This window comes from Microcaecilia unicolor, chromosome 3, assembly GCF_901765095.1.
Source record: "Microcaecilia unicolor chromosome 3, aMicUni1.1, whole genome shotgun sequence".
Lineage (NCBI taxonomy): Eukaryota > Metazoa > Chordata > Amphibia > Gymnophiona > Siphonopidae > Microcaecilia > Microcaecilia unicolor.
In genome coordinates, this window is record NC_044033.1 from 506438680 (window position 1) to 506457737 (window position 19058).

At 47.9% G+C, this 19058-nt stretch overlaps 1 protein-coding gene across 1 annotated transcript in view; it reads left to right on the top strand.

Moving 5' to 3' along the window:
• Positions 1–14111, top strand: part of LOC115467283 (akirin-2-like) — a 39580-nt gene extending 25469 nt beyond the window's left edge. Inside the window, exons 3-5 of the mRNA XM_030199111.1 lie at positions 2700–2870; positions 9236–9307; positions 13423–14111. Of these exons, the coding sequence (XP_030054971.1) occupies positions 2700–2870; positions 9236–9307; positions 13423–13433 (254 nt within the window). The 3' untranslated portion in view covers positions 13434–14111. The remainder of the gene's footprint in view (positions 1–2699; positions 2871–9235; positions 9308–13422) is intronic.
• The last annotated feature ends 4947 nt before the right edge of the window (positions 14112–19058 follow it).

A 19058-nucleotide genomic window follows, 5' to 3' on the forward strand; every position in this document is an offset into this window, starting at 1 on the left:
TGGCATATTTCCCTCTTCCTCGAGGAGTGGACCAAGATTTCTTCGGATCAGTGGGTCCTGAACCTGATCAGAGAAGGTTACCGATTGGAATTCGGTGCCCCGGTGAGAGACGCATTTTTGGAGTCCCGATGCGGCGCTGCCATCAAACGGGCAGCGGTAGAGGAGACCTTGCAAGTCTTGCTGCAACTCGGAGCGGTGGTTCCGGTGCCTCCCGCTGAATGCGGCTGCGGTCACTACTCCATCTATTTCGTGGTGCCTCGAAAAGGCGGGTCTTTCAGACCGATCCTCGACTTACGCAGAGTCAACGAGGCCCTAAGAGTGCTACATTTTTGCATGGAAACCCTGTGCTCCGTCATTGCGGCGGTACAGCCAGGAGAGTTTCTTATGTCTCTGGACCTCAAGCGTATTTGCACATTCCTATTTGGCCTCCGCATCAGCCAGTTTCTCCGGTTTGCGGTTTTGGGCCAACATTTCCAGTTTCGGGCCTTGCCTTTCGGCCTAGCCACAGCTCCCCATACCTTTTCCAAGGTGATGGTAGTGGTAGCTGCTTTTCTCAGGCGAGAGGGTATCAGAGTTCACCCTTATCTCAACGACTGGCTTATCAGAGCGGATTCGGCAGACGAAAGCCGCTTTGCCACAACCAGAGTTGTTACAGTTCTGCAGACTCAGGGCTGGGTGGTCAGTATACACAAAAGTCACCTGACCCCCTCTGTCTCTCGAGTATTTGGGGGTCTGGTTCGACACTGCCTCGGGGTTCGTCTTTCTCCCTGACCACAGGCGATGCAAGCTTCAGAATTAGGTCCGTCTGCTCCTGCGGATGCCTCGTCCTCGAGCTTGGGACTTTGTCCAGCTCCTGGGGTTGGTGTCGGCCACCATGGAGGTGGTTCCATGGGCGAGAGCTCATATGAGGCCGCTGCAGATTGCTCTGCTCCAGCAATGGTCTCCGATTTCCCAGGAATACCAACGCAGGCTGACGTGGCTCCCTGCGGCCCGGCACAGTTTGGATTGGTGGCTCTCCGACAGGATCTTGCGACAGGGAATGCCGCTTGCGCTTCCTTCTTGGTGCCTGGTGATCACGGATGCCAGCCTTTCGGGTTGGGGAGCGCATTGCCAGGGAAGCTATGCTCAGGGTCAGTGGACACCCGTGGAAGCGTGGTGGTCCATCAATCGCTTGGAACTGAGAGCGATATTCCAGGCTGTCAGACAATATGATAGCGGTGGCCTACATCAATCGCCAAGGCGGCACTCAGTTGCAGGGCGGAGGCCGCTCAGATTTTCCACTGAGCCGAGCTCCACTTGCACCTGCTGTTGGCAGCGCACATAGCAGGTCAGAGCAACGCGCAGGCTGATTTCCTCAGCAGACATCAAATCGACCCGGCGGAATGGGAACTGGCAGAAGAAGGTTTTGTTCAGATTTGTGCCAAATGGGGGATGCCCGGATTGGATCTAATGGCGTCAAGTTCAAATGCCAAAGTCCCTCGCTTTTTCAGCAGAAGGAGAGATCCTCGCTCAGCGGGGTTGGATGCTGTGGCTCAACCCTGGCCTCCTGTAGGTGTTCCCTCCTTGGCGCTTGACAGGGCGAGTCCTCCTGCGGATTCGACAGCACCGCGGTTTGGTGATTCTCATCGCCCCAGATTGGCCAAGGCGCCCGTGGTACGCGGACCTCCGGCGGATGCTGGTGGAGTCTCCCTTTGCCTCTGGTACCGAACCTGTTGATGCAGGGTCCGGTGACCATGGAGAATCCCTGCGTTTGGTCTTATGGCCTGGCTCTTGAGAGGGCGCAATTGAGAGACAAAGGCTACTCTAGCAAGGTGATCTCTACTCTCTTGCAGGCCCACAAACGGTCTACCTCCGCAGCTTATGCTCGGATCTGGCGCAAGTTTGAGGCGTGGTGTGTTTCAAAGGCCATCACACCCACGCGGGCTACAGTCTTGCCGATACTGGACTTTTTGCAGGACGGCTTACAAAAAGGTCAGGCTTACAATTCCCTGCTGGTTCAAGTGGCAGCATTGACATGCTTTCGAGGGAAAGCCTCTGGCTTGTCCCTTGCTGCGCATCCGGACATTGTCCGATTTCTCAGAGGGGCGCTTCGGCTCCATCCTCCCGTGTGGTCGCCTCCAATATTAGAACGCTCACTGATCCTGTCAGAAAGCTGTAGAAGTTCTATAGTTAATGTTTAGATTAGACTGCATCTGATGTCACCTGTGCTGTGATTTCCATCTGCCTTCTGGGAACACGTGTTAGAAGTTAACAGCTTTTCTTTCTGTTGCAAGATATTTATTTATTTATTGCATTTGTATCCCACATTTTCCCACCTTTTTGCGGGCTCAGTGTGGCTTACAATAAGATATGAATAATGGAAATACATTTGTTACAACTTGGTTATGGATTACGTTGTACAGAGTTATGCGAGACATTCGAATATCATTAGGAATATAACAATGGGACATCAACATAGAAACATTGGAAGAAAACAATGGGAAGCTAAAAGGGCAGTGTTAGACACAAAGACATATGGTGTACATAGTTCCGTGAATAAATGTATGATTGACTGGATTACGGGATGAGGGATCAGAAGTGGATGTATGTTGCATTGATGAACAGTGAGTATGGACTCTGTGTTTTGGCTCTTTCCGTAATAGAACCAAATATATGGAAATATTGACCTGCAAATGAATTTTTATACCATTTGCTTGAAGGTACCTCATCTGCCTCATCACCAACACCGCCATCACCCCCACCCCCACTGAAAAAAGAGCAACCACTGTTTACTCTAAGACAAGTTGGAATGATATGTGAACGTTTGCTTAAAGAATGTGAACAGAGAGTCCGTGAAGAGTATGAAGAAATTCTGAGTACAAAACTTGCGGGTAGGTTCTGCTGTTTTATATCTGATCTACTGTTTTTTTTTTAAATATATCGATAAGAATGAGAGCCTAAAAACTATTCAGGTTGAAGAGAGAAGTGCATTCAAATGGGATGCAGGATTATTTAGGTATATATATTTAGGTATATCTTTGAGCAGGGACTGTCTTTCTTCTATGTTTGTGCAGCGCTGCGTACACCTTGTAGCGCTATAAAAATGCTAAATAGTAATAGTAGTAGTATCTACAGCACATCAAAAACATACTAAGTAAACTCCAGCATCTTAATGTATAATCAGACTCCTATCTTCCCGCAGGCAAAGGCATAGCATCTGTACTCAACCCACCCATATGGAATGCTGAAAGGTCAACAGTTTTAATACCCCCAAACTAGCTATGTAGATAACATCCCACAGCAAAACAGAACATCCACCCTCATAGAAGGCACATGTAAACAAGTACATCACAGTTTGGCCAATGCCACCATCCTGAGAATGCATACCCATGAAACACATCCAGGCAGTACCCTAGTATACCTCACCAGTATTAGCACTGGAGATGGAGGAGCATTGCCATATTTCCCCTTGAAAAAATTCACTTTAAAAGTTTCTAGATTTAATACAGAGAACAGTTTTCATAACCATGAGTGCTGTATCAACTGTTTTTAAAAAGCTAGATATTTAGAAATTAAGTGTAATGATTTCAGTTTGTGGGTGGTTTGTATTTTTTGTTTTAGATTATGTATGTTGAGTTGTTACCCACCTAGGATATAGGCGGGTTATAAATAAAAACACAAACATCATGAGATTCAAACATATGTTTGGAAGATTATGCTGTAAAAGTGGACCTACACCTGATACTGCCTTTGCTCTACAGCAGAGCTTCAGAAAACTGTGGGTTGGTACTCCAAATAAGGTCATAGAAGCCTACATTTGGGGTCATGACCTGGGTGGGCTCCTCCATAGCACACCATTGGCCAATGACACTGCACTGGGGATGGGTGCTTTCTATGACCGTATGAATGGGTTCATGGCCATAGAAAGTTTGGGCACTGTTCTGTAGCCTGCTTTTTTGTATCTGTTGTAGATCAGAAGGTGGTTCTAAGATTGTGCTAAAAGACTTCTAGATTTATCTGTATGATTACTTGATGTGGGCAATTACATCTCGGTGCCCAAAACACTAGAGTAAAGAGCGTAACAGAGCTTGATCAACAATTGGGAACCAGTTCAGGGACTGAAATAAGTGATGCACTGTGTTTATTTTATTGGGTGGTTCTGGATTACTTGTAAACTCAGTCTGAGTCTGACAAGGGAGGTCTGAAGGACTTGTCAGCCACTACTACTGCCAGCAGATTGAGGAGCTTAGAGGCTCCAGAATTCAACATACTTTCCACCAAGCTACTCACTCCATTTGAGCCTATAAACTGGTTCCCAAACTTCCTCTTGCTCAATCCTCCTCACCACCTACCTACCCATCCCTACCCCATTCAGTCACTAATCACTTCCACCATCTCCCCTACCCAGCCTTTCTGTTCCCTCTGGGAGTCAGAAGTTGGTTAGGAAAATGGGGGGAGCATAAAGGCTGGATAGGGGGAGATGGTGGAAGTGATTAGTGACTGCATGGAGTAGGGATGGGCAGGTGGTGAGGGGGGTTGAGCGAGAGGAAGATTGGGAGCCAGAAGTTGGCTGGGAAAACAATCTTCCTCTCTCTCTCTCTCTCAGCCCTCCTCACCACATACCCATCCCTATTCCATGCAGTCACTAATCACTTCCACCATCTCCTCTACCTAGCTTCTCTGCTCCCTGTTTTCCCAGCCAACTTCCTTTGCTAACCAGTTGCCCGTCCGTCTACTTACCAATTGCTTTCTCAGCCTGCCCTCCTGGCTAGCTAACCAGTCACCCCCTTCCTGATGTGAGTTAGCCATTCATTCCCTCCACCTTGCTGGCTTCTGTTGCTGCCCTTGACACTGATGTTCCTGCATGGCAGCCATTATATTAAATTCTTCCTTCCATCAGCCAGCAAGTGGTAGATGGAGATCAATCATTTGCAAGCTTCAGCCTTAATTCAGTAATACTTGTTGCCAGCAGATGGTGGTGGGCATACTGTGCAGTGATCCTGGACTGTTGTGCTCCTTGACAAATTAGAGAACTAGCTGAACAGTTGAATCTGAAGGGCAGGGATGGAATCCAGGTTCTAGAATGAGGGCCACAGGTTTGGGGATACCCAGAAGAGTCTGGGTCCCTCCCTCCTTCCTTGAAGCATCCCAAGGAAGATTTGTTGGTTACGGGGGAGTTTTTGTCACATCCTAGATCTAAGGGTCCTGAACAAAAAGTCAAAAGGTGTTTTCCCTGGGCACCCTTCTCCCCATGGCACTATGGATACAGCCATGGAACTCAGAACCTGCATATTCCTATGGTCAAAGGGCTGCTTTCATCATCTCTTGAATTTGGACCTGGAGCTTCAATACTTGCTGCCTGGGAAGAAAAATGTGCCTTTTTGTGTTGAAATGGACTACCAAATACTTGATACTCTGAGAGGCCATCAGAACTTTTCTGAAAATTCACCACCTAGCAGAGGAATAATAGCTGCCCTAGAAGAGAGGTGACTTGCCTGCTTGCCTCTTCTGGCATGGTTGTTATTAGCCAGTAGTCCAGATAACGAAGTTACACACCTGTTGCAGATGTTTTCTGAGGACATCAGGCCAAGTATTCTTACAGCTGGGTGATGTCATCTGACAGAGCCTGGTGCGGTTGCTGACTAGCAAGGTTAATGTAGATTTTTCTAGCTGCATCCCACTGTTGGTGCCTGCCCGCCTAATGTGCGAGCGCAGATCCCTCAGTCATATAGAATAGCTAAAGAATACAGCTCTAAGGGGAGGTGGTAGGGTATGTGACAATATTTGGCCTGCTGTCCTCAGAACACCTGCTACAGGTAGTAACTTTGCTTTCTCTGAGGACAAACAGGCCAGTTGTTTTCTCACAGCTGGGAAACCCTAGCTACCAGGCTCACTGAAAAACATCAATGCTAGGTTAATAGGGTCTCAAAACATTGAGGCCTCAATCAACTAACCTGAGATTATTTACATAATAGTTGTGAAGGTGCAGTCGAACTGAAGAAAACTGGGTTTGGTGGAGTTGGATTTTAGATACTGAACAAATTCTTTAGGGCTGCTTACCTGAACCAACTATTATGTTGAGGATAGAACTGTACCTTGGTGCTCTTTGGGGCATGGACATGGTCCTACTGAGCTGAGGCAGGTACAAACTGGTGTACCTTCTGATCCCTCCCTACTTTGAGAGATGTAAATATCCACCCGAGTCTTTCACTGGTTTCGTCAAAGAGATGGTTTCTGCCATCCCATTTAAGTTGGAGAAGGATTGCTAAATGTCTCGGGGCCAAAAGCTCTTTTCTTATCCACCAGACCATCCAGACAAATGGGTTATGCCCCTCTACCAGCAGATGGAGACCAATGCAGCAAGCCTCTACAGTTTCTTCCAGCTGATGGAAGATCGGCACAGGAGAAAACCATAGATAATCCGACACGGCAAAGAAATCCCAGTTGGAAAATCGGATACTCGTTTTAAGATAGGGTCCTGGTCTGTCCCTTGGTATTATGGGAAGGAAGGGATAGAAGTAAGTGAGAGGCTATATGGGGGCTTGGAGTTGGTCAGCTACCAGGCAAAGCTGGTCTGGTAAGAGATCAGAGGGGAGCTAGGAGCTGAAAGTCCAAGGGGAGGGGGGGGGGGGGTGGCAGAGCCTTGAGTGCAGGAGTTTGAAAGAGTGGTCTGGTGATCAATCAGCCAGTCATACTGAAAGTGGTGGTAGAAAAGCATCCTTGTAGTATACAATTCCAAGAGAAGCACAGTTCAAACTTTAGCTAGTGATGACATTAGAGCTCCTCCTGCTGTTGTAGCTGCCAGTAACTCCTGACAGAATTTGGCAAAGATCTGTTTGGAGATCAGGTAGAGAATCAAGCCAGGAGAGGCGATCAGCTGGGGAAAATTGCAGGTTCAAGTTGAAGCTGCCCATGCTGACAGTAGCAGTGAAGTGCTGCTCCCCCCCCTGTGGCAGTTGCCAAGACATTGACATCTCGAAGGGTGTTCTGGCAAGCTTTACCAGGGATCCAGGATCGGCACTGGAGGCAACCTGCAGCTGTAATCATTGGGGAGAAGCATGGGCTCAGGTTACAGCAGAAGTGTTGATATAGAAGTGTGCCTCCAGCTGCATCAGTGGCTGAAACAGCTCCTGGAAGAGCAGAGGTGCAGGCAAGAATTTAAGTAAAAGGCTTTCAACCCTGAGCTTGGAATGTTTGAGGGATATGGAGCAGCGGTCTGGGGAACCATATAATTTACCCAGGTTTTTGTGGAATAATGGCCATTTTGCATCCAGTTGAGAGAGCTCTAGCATCACTTGTTATCTGTACTTAACTCTGGTGGTAGTTATGGAGGGGAGGGGCTCTGGTCAGGAGGCCATGCCTCAGAAATAGGCTGGGTCCTTAGGAAATGGGGGAAATTTTTTCTGGGATACAAACTGTGGAGGCATGAGACTGGTGGCTGTCCATGTTGCTGCTTGAACGTTGATGGCAGGAATTCATCTGGATATACAGGATTTGAAAACCCAGTTGCTGGTTTGGTGGGGCTTCAAGTGTTGAAACTTCACCCACCTTGTGGGCCACCAAAGGGGCCTTGTGAGAAGGGAGTTCATTCTCTGTGAGAAGGTAGTGTCGCCATCAGTTGATATCAGATGGACCTTTTTTTTTTTCTGGAGAACTGCTATGCATTAGGTATACTAATGAACATTTCAAACGTGACTTCATGGCTCTGGCACAGAGGGTGAAGCAGTTAGGTGCACAGGTGGTGGTCTCGTCGATCTTTCTTTCCTGCTGAGGGTTAAGGCCAAATGAGGGAAGCTGCGTGGCTGGTGTCAACATCATTCCACAGGCCTCTGCAATCTTATTTAAGAAGCTCTTTGAGCAGGGACTGTCTGTCTTCTATGTTTGTGCAGCGCTGCGTACGCTTTGTAGCGCTATAGAAATGCTAAATAGTAGTAGTAGTAGAAGAAGCTTTTGGTAAGCCGAGGAAGAAGCTGTCCCAGTTATGTAAACTAGAGTTGTCTACAGTATTAGTTGAGAGAGAAGAGGAATGCTGGACAGCTGGAGGAGAGGGGTTGGAGTAGGAGAGATGCCTGCATGCACATGAAAATGACCTATGGATACAATGACCTGTTTTAACAAATCCATTTTAAAGTCTTTTATTTATGTGAGCTAAAACTCCCATTCCCCCTTTTGCATTTATATTGCTCTTTAATCTGTTGAAAAAGGCAAAAATATATTGTTTTAATGCAAAATTAAAGCTCCCTTGCATCATAATCAGGACCGCCACGTTTGGCGTAGCAAGTACCATAGTGGTTGACTGGAATTATTGTCTGTTCTTCTGAGAATCTGTTACCATAGACTCGCTATTGGTTCTGTACAGCTTAAGGCACTAAGGGATCCTTTTACAAAGGGCACACTAAAAATAAGCATGTGTTAAACACTAGATGCGCATATATGGGCGTGCCTAGCATTTAGCGTGTGCTAAAAATGCTACTGCACCTTTGTAAAAGACCCCTAAATAAAGCTGCCTGGGTAGAAAATCTGAACTGAAGGAGAGAGGTATCGCCAAACTGAACCATAATTTCCTGACTTTCTGCAGAATCTACTTCAGAAAGCTGGTGGTAATGGCCGTATTGTAATTTACTGTGCCAAAAGATTGTCTAGTATGTCATGACTGGAAAAAAGTCAAATGTATGTATATAAATTGTAAACTTGATCAAAAATTCATTCTACTTAAATTAGATTTAGCTCAGCCTTTCTAGGAGGTTGACAAGTTAAATTTGGATACAGTAAATATATTCTTGTCTCTGGGAACCTTTACAGTCTCTGAGGTAATAGTTATGTGGATTATTCAAGATCACAAGGAGCATCAATGGGATTTGAACCTGACTTCCATGATTATCAGCCTACTGCTCTAACCACAGTCTGAGAGAAATTGGTGATATAGCAAAATCTTACATGTTCAGGGATGTTTGGACAGAGCTGCCTCCTCATCCACCTTTGGACTTGAGCAGAATTGGAACTAATCCCTTTGTTAGCAATGGTATACGTTAGTTTTTTGGGGAGGTGGTATGTAATATGGCCTTTCTGGCATAATGTAACCCTTTTTTCTTCTAGATGCTGGATTTTGCTGGTGGAGGGGAAGAAATGTAGGAACAGAGGGGTGTCTTGAAATAATTTCATAATTAGGATGTGTCCCTACCAAAGAGTCCTATTTCCCTTATCTTTTTGAAGGAACCAATTTTGAATGAATTATCTTGACAATTTTTGTCCACAGAACAATATGATGCCTTTGTGAAGTTCACACATGATCAGATTATGCGACGATATGGAGAACAGCCTGCTAGCTGTAAGTATTTTAATTACTAGAAGTGCTAACATAAACAGGAATTGATATTTTTTTTACAAAATTAGCAATTCTTCCCTTTCCCTCTGGTAGCTTTATCCTGTTTCCTAATGGGAATGGCTCCTACTTGATATTTCTAAATCTGCTTTCTTTTAGCCCCACCAGACCATACCAGAACTTGTGGATATTGTCTCCATTGACCAGCAGGTGGCAAGAGCACCAAACAATTCCAAATTCTGTATTAAAACTCCAGCAGGTAGATGATGTGAGCTGCAGATTCTGGGCTGGTTGGTCAGGCCTGCTCCAGGTCCAGTTGGTCAACTGGCTCCCAGTAGATCAAGGGACCCTTATCTGTTTGGGGACATACATGAAACTCTCTAGGGTCCTCTGCCTTCTGTTCCTTTCCCTCTCCTCCTGCCTGTGGAGATAAGTAATCTGAAAGGATTGAAAAAATATATTAAAAGGGAAGAAGAGGTTATTACAAGGAGAGCTGGGGATTTTGAGAGAAGCAAATGGAAAGGAAATGTTATGCAGAAAGAGGACCAAGTGGACACATCACCACATCCTGAAAATCCATCCCCCCATTTCCATCTTCAGTTGAACTGAAGAACTGGTTTGTAGCCCTGGAGGTAGAGCTGAAAATATCTCAAGATCAGGATGAAAACAAAGCTCAAAAATGTCAAAGCTGCTAGATCTGTGGTTAATAAGAAGCGAAAGGTAGTGGTGGTTGGTGATTCTCTTCTGAGGGGTAGAGAGGCACCCATCTGTCGAGCAGACATGATGACCAGGGAGGTGTGCTGTCTGCTTGGTGCCAAGATTTGAGATGTATCAGAAAGTTTGCTGAGACTCCTCAAGCCTACTAACCACTATCCTATGCTTCTCAACCATGTTGGCACAAATGATACTGCTAGTTATCCTAATGAATGTTTCAAATGTGACTTCATGGCTCTGGCACAGAGGGTGAAGCAGTTAGTGCACAGGTGGTGGTCTCTTCGATCTTTCCTTCTGAGGGTTAAGGCCAAATGAGGGAAGCTACGTTGTTGGTGCCAACATGAGCATTTCAGGTTCTTAGACCATGGGATGATTTTCCAAGAGCTGCTGAGCAGAGATGGTGTTCATATATCAAGGAAAGGGTGAAGTGTCTTCTGTAACAGACTGGCTAATGTATTAAAGAGGGCTTTAAACTAAATTTGCTGGGGATGGCTGAGAAAAGTCTGTCATTAATAATCTTCAAGAATGTAAGACATCAAATACCTTTATAGAAATGGGGGGGGGGGGGGGGGGGGGGAAGAGGAATATCTGGAGAGCTTTGTGTACAATTGCCTGTAGTATGGGCAACAAATGTCTAGATCCAGAGGCTGAAATCGTAGAAGCCGACATTAGTGGCGGTCACAGAGACATGGTTCATAGAGAACAATGATTGGGATATAGTTATACCTGGCTATAATCTATTCAGGAAATAAAGGGTAGGAAAAAGGGGTGGAGTGGCATTATATGTTGTGACACAATTGCAACACATATGGTGTAAGTAAGAAGCACTGTGGGTTAATCTGAAAAGAGGGAATGGAAAATGTATTTACATCGGTGTGATATACAGGCTTCCTTCACAGTCAGAAAAAATGAAAAGATTTAACTGAAGACATTTCACCACATAGCTAGGAAAGGAATATTTCTATTGATTATGAAGTCTGAGTTGCTAGTACAAACTTTTTTTTTTTTTTTAAATAATTTAAATGTTTATCATATCCCCCATACTTAATCCCCTCCAGGGTATACATGCTTAGGTCCCTATATAGGGGCTCATTTTCAAAGCACTTAGCCTTCCAAAGTTCCATAGAAACCTATGGAACTTGGGCAGGCTAAGTGCTTTGAAAATATGCCTCTTTGTCTAATCTCATTTGTCTTTTGGTGCAGAGCTCGCACCATTTTGACTTTCTCTGAACCACCTCTTAGAGGCTATCCTTTCCCAGATACCATCTCCAAAGCTAAGTACAGTATTCTGAGGCCTCACTAACACTACTATTTTTTTTTGTTGAAAACTTCTTGGAGTTACCATTTATCGGCACCTAACACTTGAGAATCACGTGAAAAACACAACCAAAAAGGTGTTCCACTCAATGTGGAAATTAAAAAGAGTAAGACCATTCTTCCCAAGGACCGTCTTCCGTAATCTGGTACAATCATTAGTACTCAGTCATCTAGACTACTGCAACTCACTCTACGCTGGCTGCAAAGAGCAAATACTAAAAAAAAAAAAACTCCAAACAGCCCAGAACACGGAAAATCAAAATACGAAAGTGCAAAACCCCTACGAGAGAAACTACACTGGCTCCCACTCAAAGAACGCATCACGTTCAAAGTATGTACCCTAGTTCACAAAATCATCCATGGCGATGCCTCAGCCTACATGTCAGACCTGATAGACCCAGGAATGCTAAAAAATCATCTCGCACATTCCTTAATCTTCATTTCCACAATTGCAAAGGTCTAAAATACAAATTAATGCACGTATCAACCTTTTCCTATATGAGCACGCAATTCTGGACCGCGCTGCCATGCAACCTAAAAGCGATCTATGAACTGGCCAACTTCCGCAAACTACTGAAGACCCATCTCTTTGACAAGATATACTACAAAGATCAACACATGTGAAACTCCCCACATATATCCAGAAATGTTTAATATTGCCTTCTGTTATATTACTATCATATACTCCATTACCATGCAACCCCAAATCCTTCTGTAATACCAAATGTCTATTCTCTTCTTATTTCCACTATCCATGATGTATTGTAAGCCACGTTGAGCCTGCAAAGAGGTGGGAAAATGTGGGATACAAATGCAATCAAACATATAAATGGCGAGTGACCGTACTCGCAAATGCGCAGTAGAGACTTCCCTCTGTCCCGCCCCCGCGTCAATATGTGATGACGGGGGTGGGACAGAGAGGGAAACTGCGCGAAGGGGAGGGAGGGAACCGCCGACGTTGCTACCGCTCCCCGAACCCCCCACCGAGGTCGCTGCCACTGCTCCCCCCACCCGGAGTCGCTGCCGCTGCCCCCCCTCCACCCGGCCCGAGCACTGTCTTCGGTATTGAACTTACATCGCCGACACGCAGCACGCAGATCAGCTGAGCTCCCGTCGGCCTTCTTTCCCTGCCCGTGTCCCGCCCTCGCTGACATTACGTCATACGAGGGCGGGACATAGGCAGAGAAGGAAGGCCGACGGTAGCTCTGCTGATCTGCGTGCTGCGTTTTGGTGACGTAAGTTCAATAGCGAAGAGGGCCCTGGAGGGGTGGTGGCGGCGACTCCGGGGGGGGGGGGGGCTTTGGAAAAAACCCATACTAGCCCATTTTAACGGGCTCAATGGCTAGTAAATAAATCAAAGTATACAACATCAGTGCATGGCCTTGAGCTAATTTTTGATTTACCAATACAAAAAATTGGTTTGACCCAATTTGCTTCTGCCAAATGTTGTCTTAGATCCTGCAACACACTAGCTTGTAGACTTCATTATTGTTGTTTAGTATCTCTCTCTCTCTTTTTTTCCCCCCCCCCCCCCCCCCAACCACTGAAATAAGGCTTGCTGACTTGTAGTTCATCTAATGTCATCAATTAAATGGACCATAGCAGCCCTTCTCCAGTCTCATGTAACTACTCCAAAGAATTTTCCAGAAGGTGTTTTCTCTCCTTTTTTTTTTTTTTCATTTGTAATTTGTTGGAGTTAGATTAAAAACATTCAAGGTATATATTAGGACAATTGGGGGAATTTGGCCTTCTGAGTGATTGAAATTGTAGAGGGGGAAAGCTGGATTCTTACACCCTATGAACATAAGTGGTGAGAATAATGGCTAAGAAAAGTCCAGTGCTGTAGGGACCCTCTTTGTCTTATTGTAATGAGCTATTGTAGGGTTAATTTATATAAGAATCCATGACACAAAAACCCCCCACAAAACTTGGGCCTAAAATCACATTTCTGTGTAATTCTATTATGGTATTGGAAATCTCCTGTTGTATAAATATTTTTGTACATAATACATTGCATTGTTTGTCTTGCTTCCTAGGTTTTAGCACTTTCATACACTTTTATTCTAATATTTGTTTTCTTTTCTCCTCAGATGTATCATGAACTGTTATTTCTGCATTAGTGGGCTGCCCTTTCTCCCAGTCAATTGTTGCAAGGTGTCCCACTTAAGACTTGCAACAATACCATATTTCCTCTGCGACCACAGGTTCTTTCAAGCTTTTGTCAGTGGCAACCACTATGCAGCAACTGATTTTGGAGTGCTGTCTGATGTCTTTACCATCTGGATGTGGACCTACTGCTACCTATATTAATATACCAGTGGCCTCATTTGCTCTATCATTGAAATTTGGTTTCTGTTAATGTTTTAAACAAGAAAAGGATTAAACAAAAGGATTAAAGCTGGTGTTGTAGAACTTGCCCTTCACTGATGCCATAAATAAAACTGTAAAATCGCACAGAGTGCATTTCTGACTGAAGTTAGTGTGGTTTCGTAACTCAGCACAACAATGTATGTTACCACAGTAATGTAAGTTAGAATGTTAACTACAGGACGCTTTGAAGCAAATAGCCCAGAGAACTGCCTGTGAAGAGTAAAGGAGGGCAGTTCTGTATTCCAGGACTCTGGCATTAAGAATGGGTTTATGATTTGCAGTTTTTGTAGTTTTTATTTATTCTGTCTTTTAACATGTTTATTGCTTCATTTTTTTCAGTGTATTTTACAATGTTTTACTTCCCTTGTAGTACTGGAATTTAGTTGGAAAAATAAAATCTTTAATTTTAGTTGATGTGAATAGGATGTTCATTGTGTATAGTGTAAGAGATCTGTAAGTACCCTACTTAAACTCTTGAGCTGATATTTGTGCTGATAAAGTGCTGGAGGGAGAGTATACATTTGGAAAGGAAACTTCCATATCATCAAGCTGATCAATCCATAGACTGGTGGGTTGTGTCCATCTACCAGCAGGTGGAGATAGAGAGCAAACTTTTGCCTCCCTATATGTGGTCATGTGCTGCCGGAAACTCCTCAGTATGTTCTCTATCTCAGCAGGTGGTGGTCACACACAGCAGCAGCTCTGGCTAGGCCTCCAAGCCTAATTTTTAGGTTTTGTTGAGTGCCTGGGGTTGAGGGCTCTTTTGAGCAAGTGCAAACCTGGTGGTGCCAGGTCCCTCTTTTTCTCCCCCCTCCCGCTGGCTCCGTTAAAAAAAAAAAAAAAATTTTGAACGTCCTTAAAGGCGTTTATTTCGACGTTTATTTAAGCGTCTATTGCAGCTACTCACTGGGACACCAGGTCGTTACAACTCGGAGCGGACAGCAGGTAATTTTTACCTTTTTATAGCGGGCAGGGGGTTCCCCGATTCTTCTCCTCGTGGCATATGGCGTCGGAGGGCGAGGGCGCAAAGGGTCGCTCCCCGGGTCGCTTGAGCGCTTCTAGAGGGGATGCGGGGGTCTTCAAGCCTGATTCGCCCTTGTTGGGTGACAGTTTCGTGACCGATGAATGTCCCGGTCCTTCCTCCGGCGTGGCGGTTTTTCCCGCCATAAACGCCCATCCCCCGCTCCTCGCCTCCGCCATCTTGGCCGGCCACGCGGCTCGGACGGCTTCTTCTTGGGCCGCCCTTGAGGTTGGAGACATTAATGCCATGAACGCCCTTAATTTGGGCGACGGCACAGAAGCGGCTAAAGTTAAGAGCCGTTCTTCCCGCGCGGCTCCTTCGCGGAGTTTCGCGCCGGACGCCATTTTGGATGCGCAGCATGTCTCTCCCCCCGCTATTGCGAGCGCCGGTTGAGGGTGCGTCTAGGGCTGTTGCCCAGACTGCGGAAGTGCACAGTCTGGGGGGTTTCTCCCCCGAGTTTGTTTTGCTGCTGCATCAGGCCTTCCTCATGCACAACGCTGCCCCTGCTCCCTCGTCTGGTAAAGAGGTTGAGGTTCCCAGAGGTAAACGCCCTCGGGTTGATTCCCAGGCCTTGGAGGAATTTGTCTCCTCCGATGTAGATGAGGGCAGCGTGTCTGAGGTCTCCCAACGGTCCTTTGCGGATTCCTTGGAGGAGACGGATCCCCGCTCGGATGGAGCGGATGACCCCTCTGCAGCGCGGCTTTTTAGCCCAGAGGATTTGCCCAACCTGTTGTTACAGGCCATGGACACTTTGAAGATTTCCTCTCCGGAGGACGTCTCTCCCTCAGCCCCTGTTGGCTCTGCCATTATGCTGGGGACGAAGCGCCCGCCTAGAACCTTCCATGTGCATGATGCCATGCACACCTTAATTTCGGCTCAATGGGATGTCCCAGAAGCGAGCCTTAAAGTGGCTAGGGCTATGTCCCGCCTCTATCCTTTGGCTGTGAGTGAACGTGAGGCCTATCTGTGGCCTACCATGGATTCTTTAATCACTGCGGTGACTAAGAAAACGGCGTTGCCGGTGGAAGGTGGCACGGCCCTAAAGGACGCCCAAGACAGAAGATTGGAGGCGGCCTTAAGGTCGTCCTTTGAGGCGGCTGCTTTAAGTTTGCAGGCCTCAGTTTGCGGCTCCTATGTGGCCAGGGCGTGCCTGACTATGGTGCAGCGGGCTTCCCCCTCGGATCATTCCTTGAGGGCTGATTGGCCGGCCCTGGAATCGGGCTTAGCCTATTTGGCAGACTTGCTGTATGATGTCTTGAGGGCCTCAGCGAAAGGCATGGCTCAGACAATCTCTGCGCGGCGGTGGCTTTGGCTGAAACATTGGTCTGCTGACCACGCCTCTAAATCCCGCCTGGCTAGGTTGCCTTTTAAAGGCAAGCTGCTCTTTGGGGTCGAGCTGGACAAAATCGTGACCGATCTCGGCACGTCTAAGGGCAAGAAATTACCAGAGGTCAGGGCTCGGGCTAGTACTCGTCCCGGTACCTCCAGAGGACGGTTGCAGGAAGCCCGTCGGTACCGCCCGGGCAAGTCGGGCTCTGCCCCCTCTTCCTTCAAGAGGAATTTCTCCCCCAAGCAGCATTCCTTTCGCAGAGACCGCCGTCCCGGAGGTGCTCCCTCCGGTCCTCCCCCAGGGTCTCGTACCCAATGACGGGGTCTTGGTCCACGCCCCAGTGCAGATTGGAGGACGGCTGTCCTCGTTTCTGGGCGAGTGGACCACAATAACTTCAGACGCGTGGGTGCTGGAAGTCATCAGAGACGGCTACAAACTAGAGTTCTGCCGACCCTTAAAAGACGGGTTTGTACTCTCTCCCTGCAAGTCTCCGGTCAAAGCTGTGGCAGTGCAGCAGACCTTGGACAATCTGATCCGCCTGGGCGCGGTCGTTCCGGTGCCAGAAAGTCAGCTTGGCAAGGGACGTTACTCCATTTACTTTGTGGTACCAAAGAAAGGAGGTTCTGTCCGGCCTATCCTCGACCTCAAAGGGGTCAATCGGGCCTTGAAAGTGCGGCACTTTCGCATGGAGACTCTCCGCTCTGTTATAGCGGCAGTGAAGGCAGGAGAGTTCCTGGCATCCTTGGACATCAAGGAAGCGTACCTGCATATTCCCATCTGGCCTCCTCATCAACGCTTTCTGCGTTTTGCAGTCCTGGGACGACACTTCCAGTTCAGAGCCCTCCCTTTCGGGTTGGCTACTGCTCCGCGGACCTTTTCCAAAGTAATGGTGGTCATCGCGACCTTCCTACGAAAGGAAGGGGTACAAGTCCATCCTTATGTGGACGACTGGTTGATCCGAGCCCCCTCTTATGCAGAGTGCGGCAAAGCTGTGGACCGGGTAGTTGCTCTTTTGAGCTCCCTGGGATGGATCATCAACTGGGAGAAGAGCCAGCTGCGCCCGACTCAGTCCCTGGAGTACCTGGGAGTTCGATTCGACACCCAAGTGGGCAGAGTGTTCCTGCCAGACAATCGGATTGTCAAACTTCAGGCTCAGGTGGACCAGTTCCTAGTAGCCTCTCCACTTCGGGCTTGGGACTATGTGCAGCTGTTGGGCTCTATGACGGCCACGATGGAAGTTGTGCCCTGGGCCAGGGCTCATATGAGACCGCTTCATCACTCTTTGCTGCAGCGCTGGACTCCGATGTCGGAGGATTATGCTGTGCGCCTTCCCTTGGACCCAGCAGTGCGCAAGGCGCTGAGCTGGTGGATGCAGACAGACAAGTTGTCTGCGGGAATGCCTCTGGTGACCCCAGAGTGGATTGTCGTCACGACGGACGCCTCGTTGTCGGGCTGGGGAGCCCACTGCTTGGGAAGGACAGCGCAGGGGCTCTGGTCTCCTGCAGAGGCAAAGTGGTCTATCAACCTCCTGGAACTCAGAGCCATTCGGTTGGCGCTTTTGGAGTTCATCCCGGTACTGGTGTTGAAGCCTGTACGGGTCCTGTCGGACAATGCCACGGCTGTGGCCTATGTCAACCGCCAGGGAGGTACCAAGAGCGCCCCTCTAGCCAAGGAGGCTATGAATCTTTGCCAGTGGGCGGAAGTGAACCTGGAGCAGCTTTCAGCGGCCCACATTGCCGGAGTCATGAATGTCAAGGCGGACTTTCTCAGTCGCCATACCTTGGAGCCCGGAGAGTGGCAGCTATCTGCTCAGGCGTTCTTGGACATCACGAAGCGCTGGGGCCAGCCGAGCCTAGATCTGATGGCGTCATCGGCCAATTGCCAAGTGCCGCGCTTTTTCAGCAGAGGACGGGACCCTCGATCCCTGGGAGTAGATGCTCTTCTCCAACAGTGGCCGACACAAGAGCTTCTCTATGTGTTCCCGCCCTGGCCCATGTTGGGCAGGGTGCTAGACCGGGTGGCAAAGCATCCCGGCAGGGTAATCCTGGTGGGTCCGGATTGGCCCAGGCGTCCCTGGTATGCGGACTTGATCAGGCTCTCAGTCGACGATCCTCTGCGGCTGTCAGTGGAGCAGGGCCTGTTACATCAGGGTCCCGTGGTGATGGAGGATCCCTCCCCCTTTGGTCTTACGGCCTGGCTATTGAGCGGCAGCGTCTGAGGAAGAAGGGCTTCTCAGACAAGGTCATCGCCACTATGCTGAGAGCGAGGAAGCGCTCTACTTCTACTGCTTACGCCAGGGTTTGGCGTATCTTTGCAGCGTGGTGTGAAGCAGGCTCACTTTCTCCCTTCACTGCTCCAATTTCTTCAGTGTTGGCGTTCCTGCAAGAAGGTCTGGAGAAAGGCCTGTCGCTCAGTTCCCTTAAAGTCCAGGTAGCGGCTCTGGCTTGCTTCAGGGGCCGCCTGAAGGGTGCTTCCCTGGCTTCGCAGCCAGATGTGGTGCGCTTTCTCAAGGGAGTTAATCACCTGCGCCCTCCTCTGCACTCAGTGGTGCCTGCGTGGAATCTCAACGTGGTACTAAGAGCATTGCAGAAGCCGCCTTTTGAACCCTTGTCGAGGGCATCTCTGAAAGACCTGATGTTGAAAGCAGTCTTTTGGTGGCTATCACTTCAGCCAGAAGAGTTTCCGAGCTCCAGGCGCTCTCATGTCGAGAGCCTTTTCTGCAGTTCACTGAGGCAGGAGTGACTATTCGCACAGTGCCTTCCTTCCTGCCCAAGATTGTTTCTCGCTTCCATGTGAATCAGCAGCTCTGTCTCCCTTCCTTTCGTAGGGAGGACTACCCAGAGGAGTACTCTGCTCTTAAATATCTGGATGTGAGACGAGTCATCATCAGATACTTGGAAGTGACCAATGATTTCCGGAAATCGGATCATCTGTTTGTCCTGTTTGCAGGTCCTCGTAAGGGTCTGCAGGCTGCTAAGCCTACAGTGGCAAGATGGGTCAAGGAA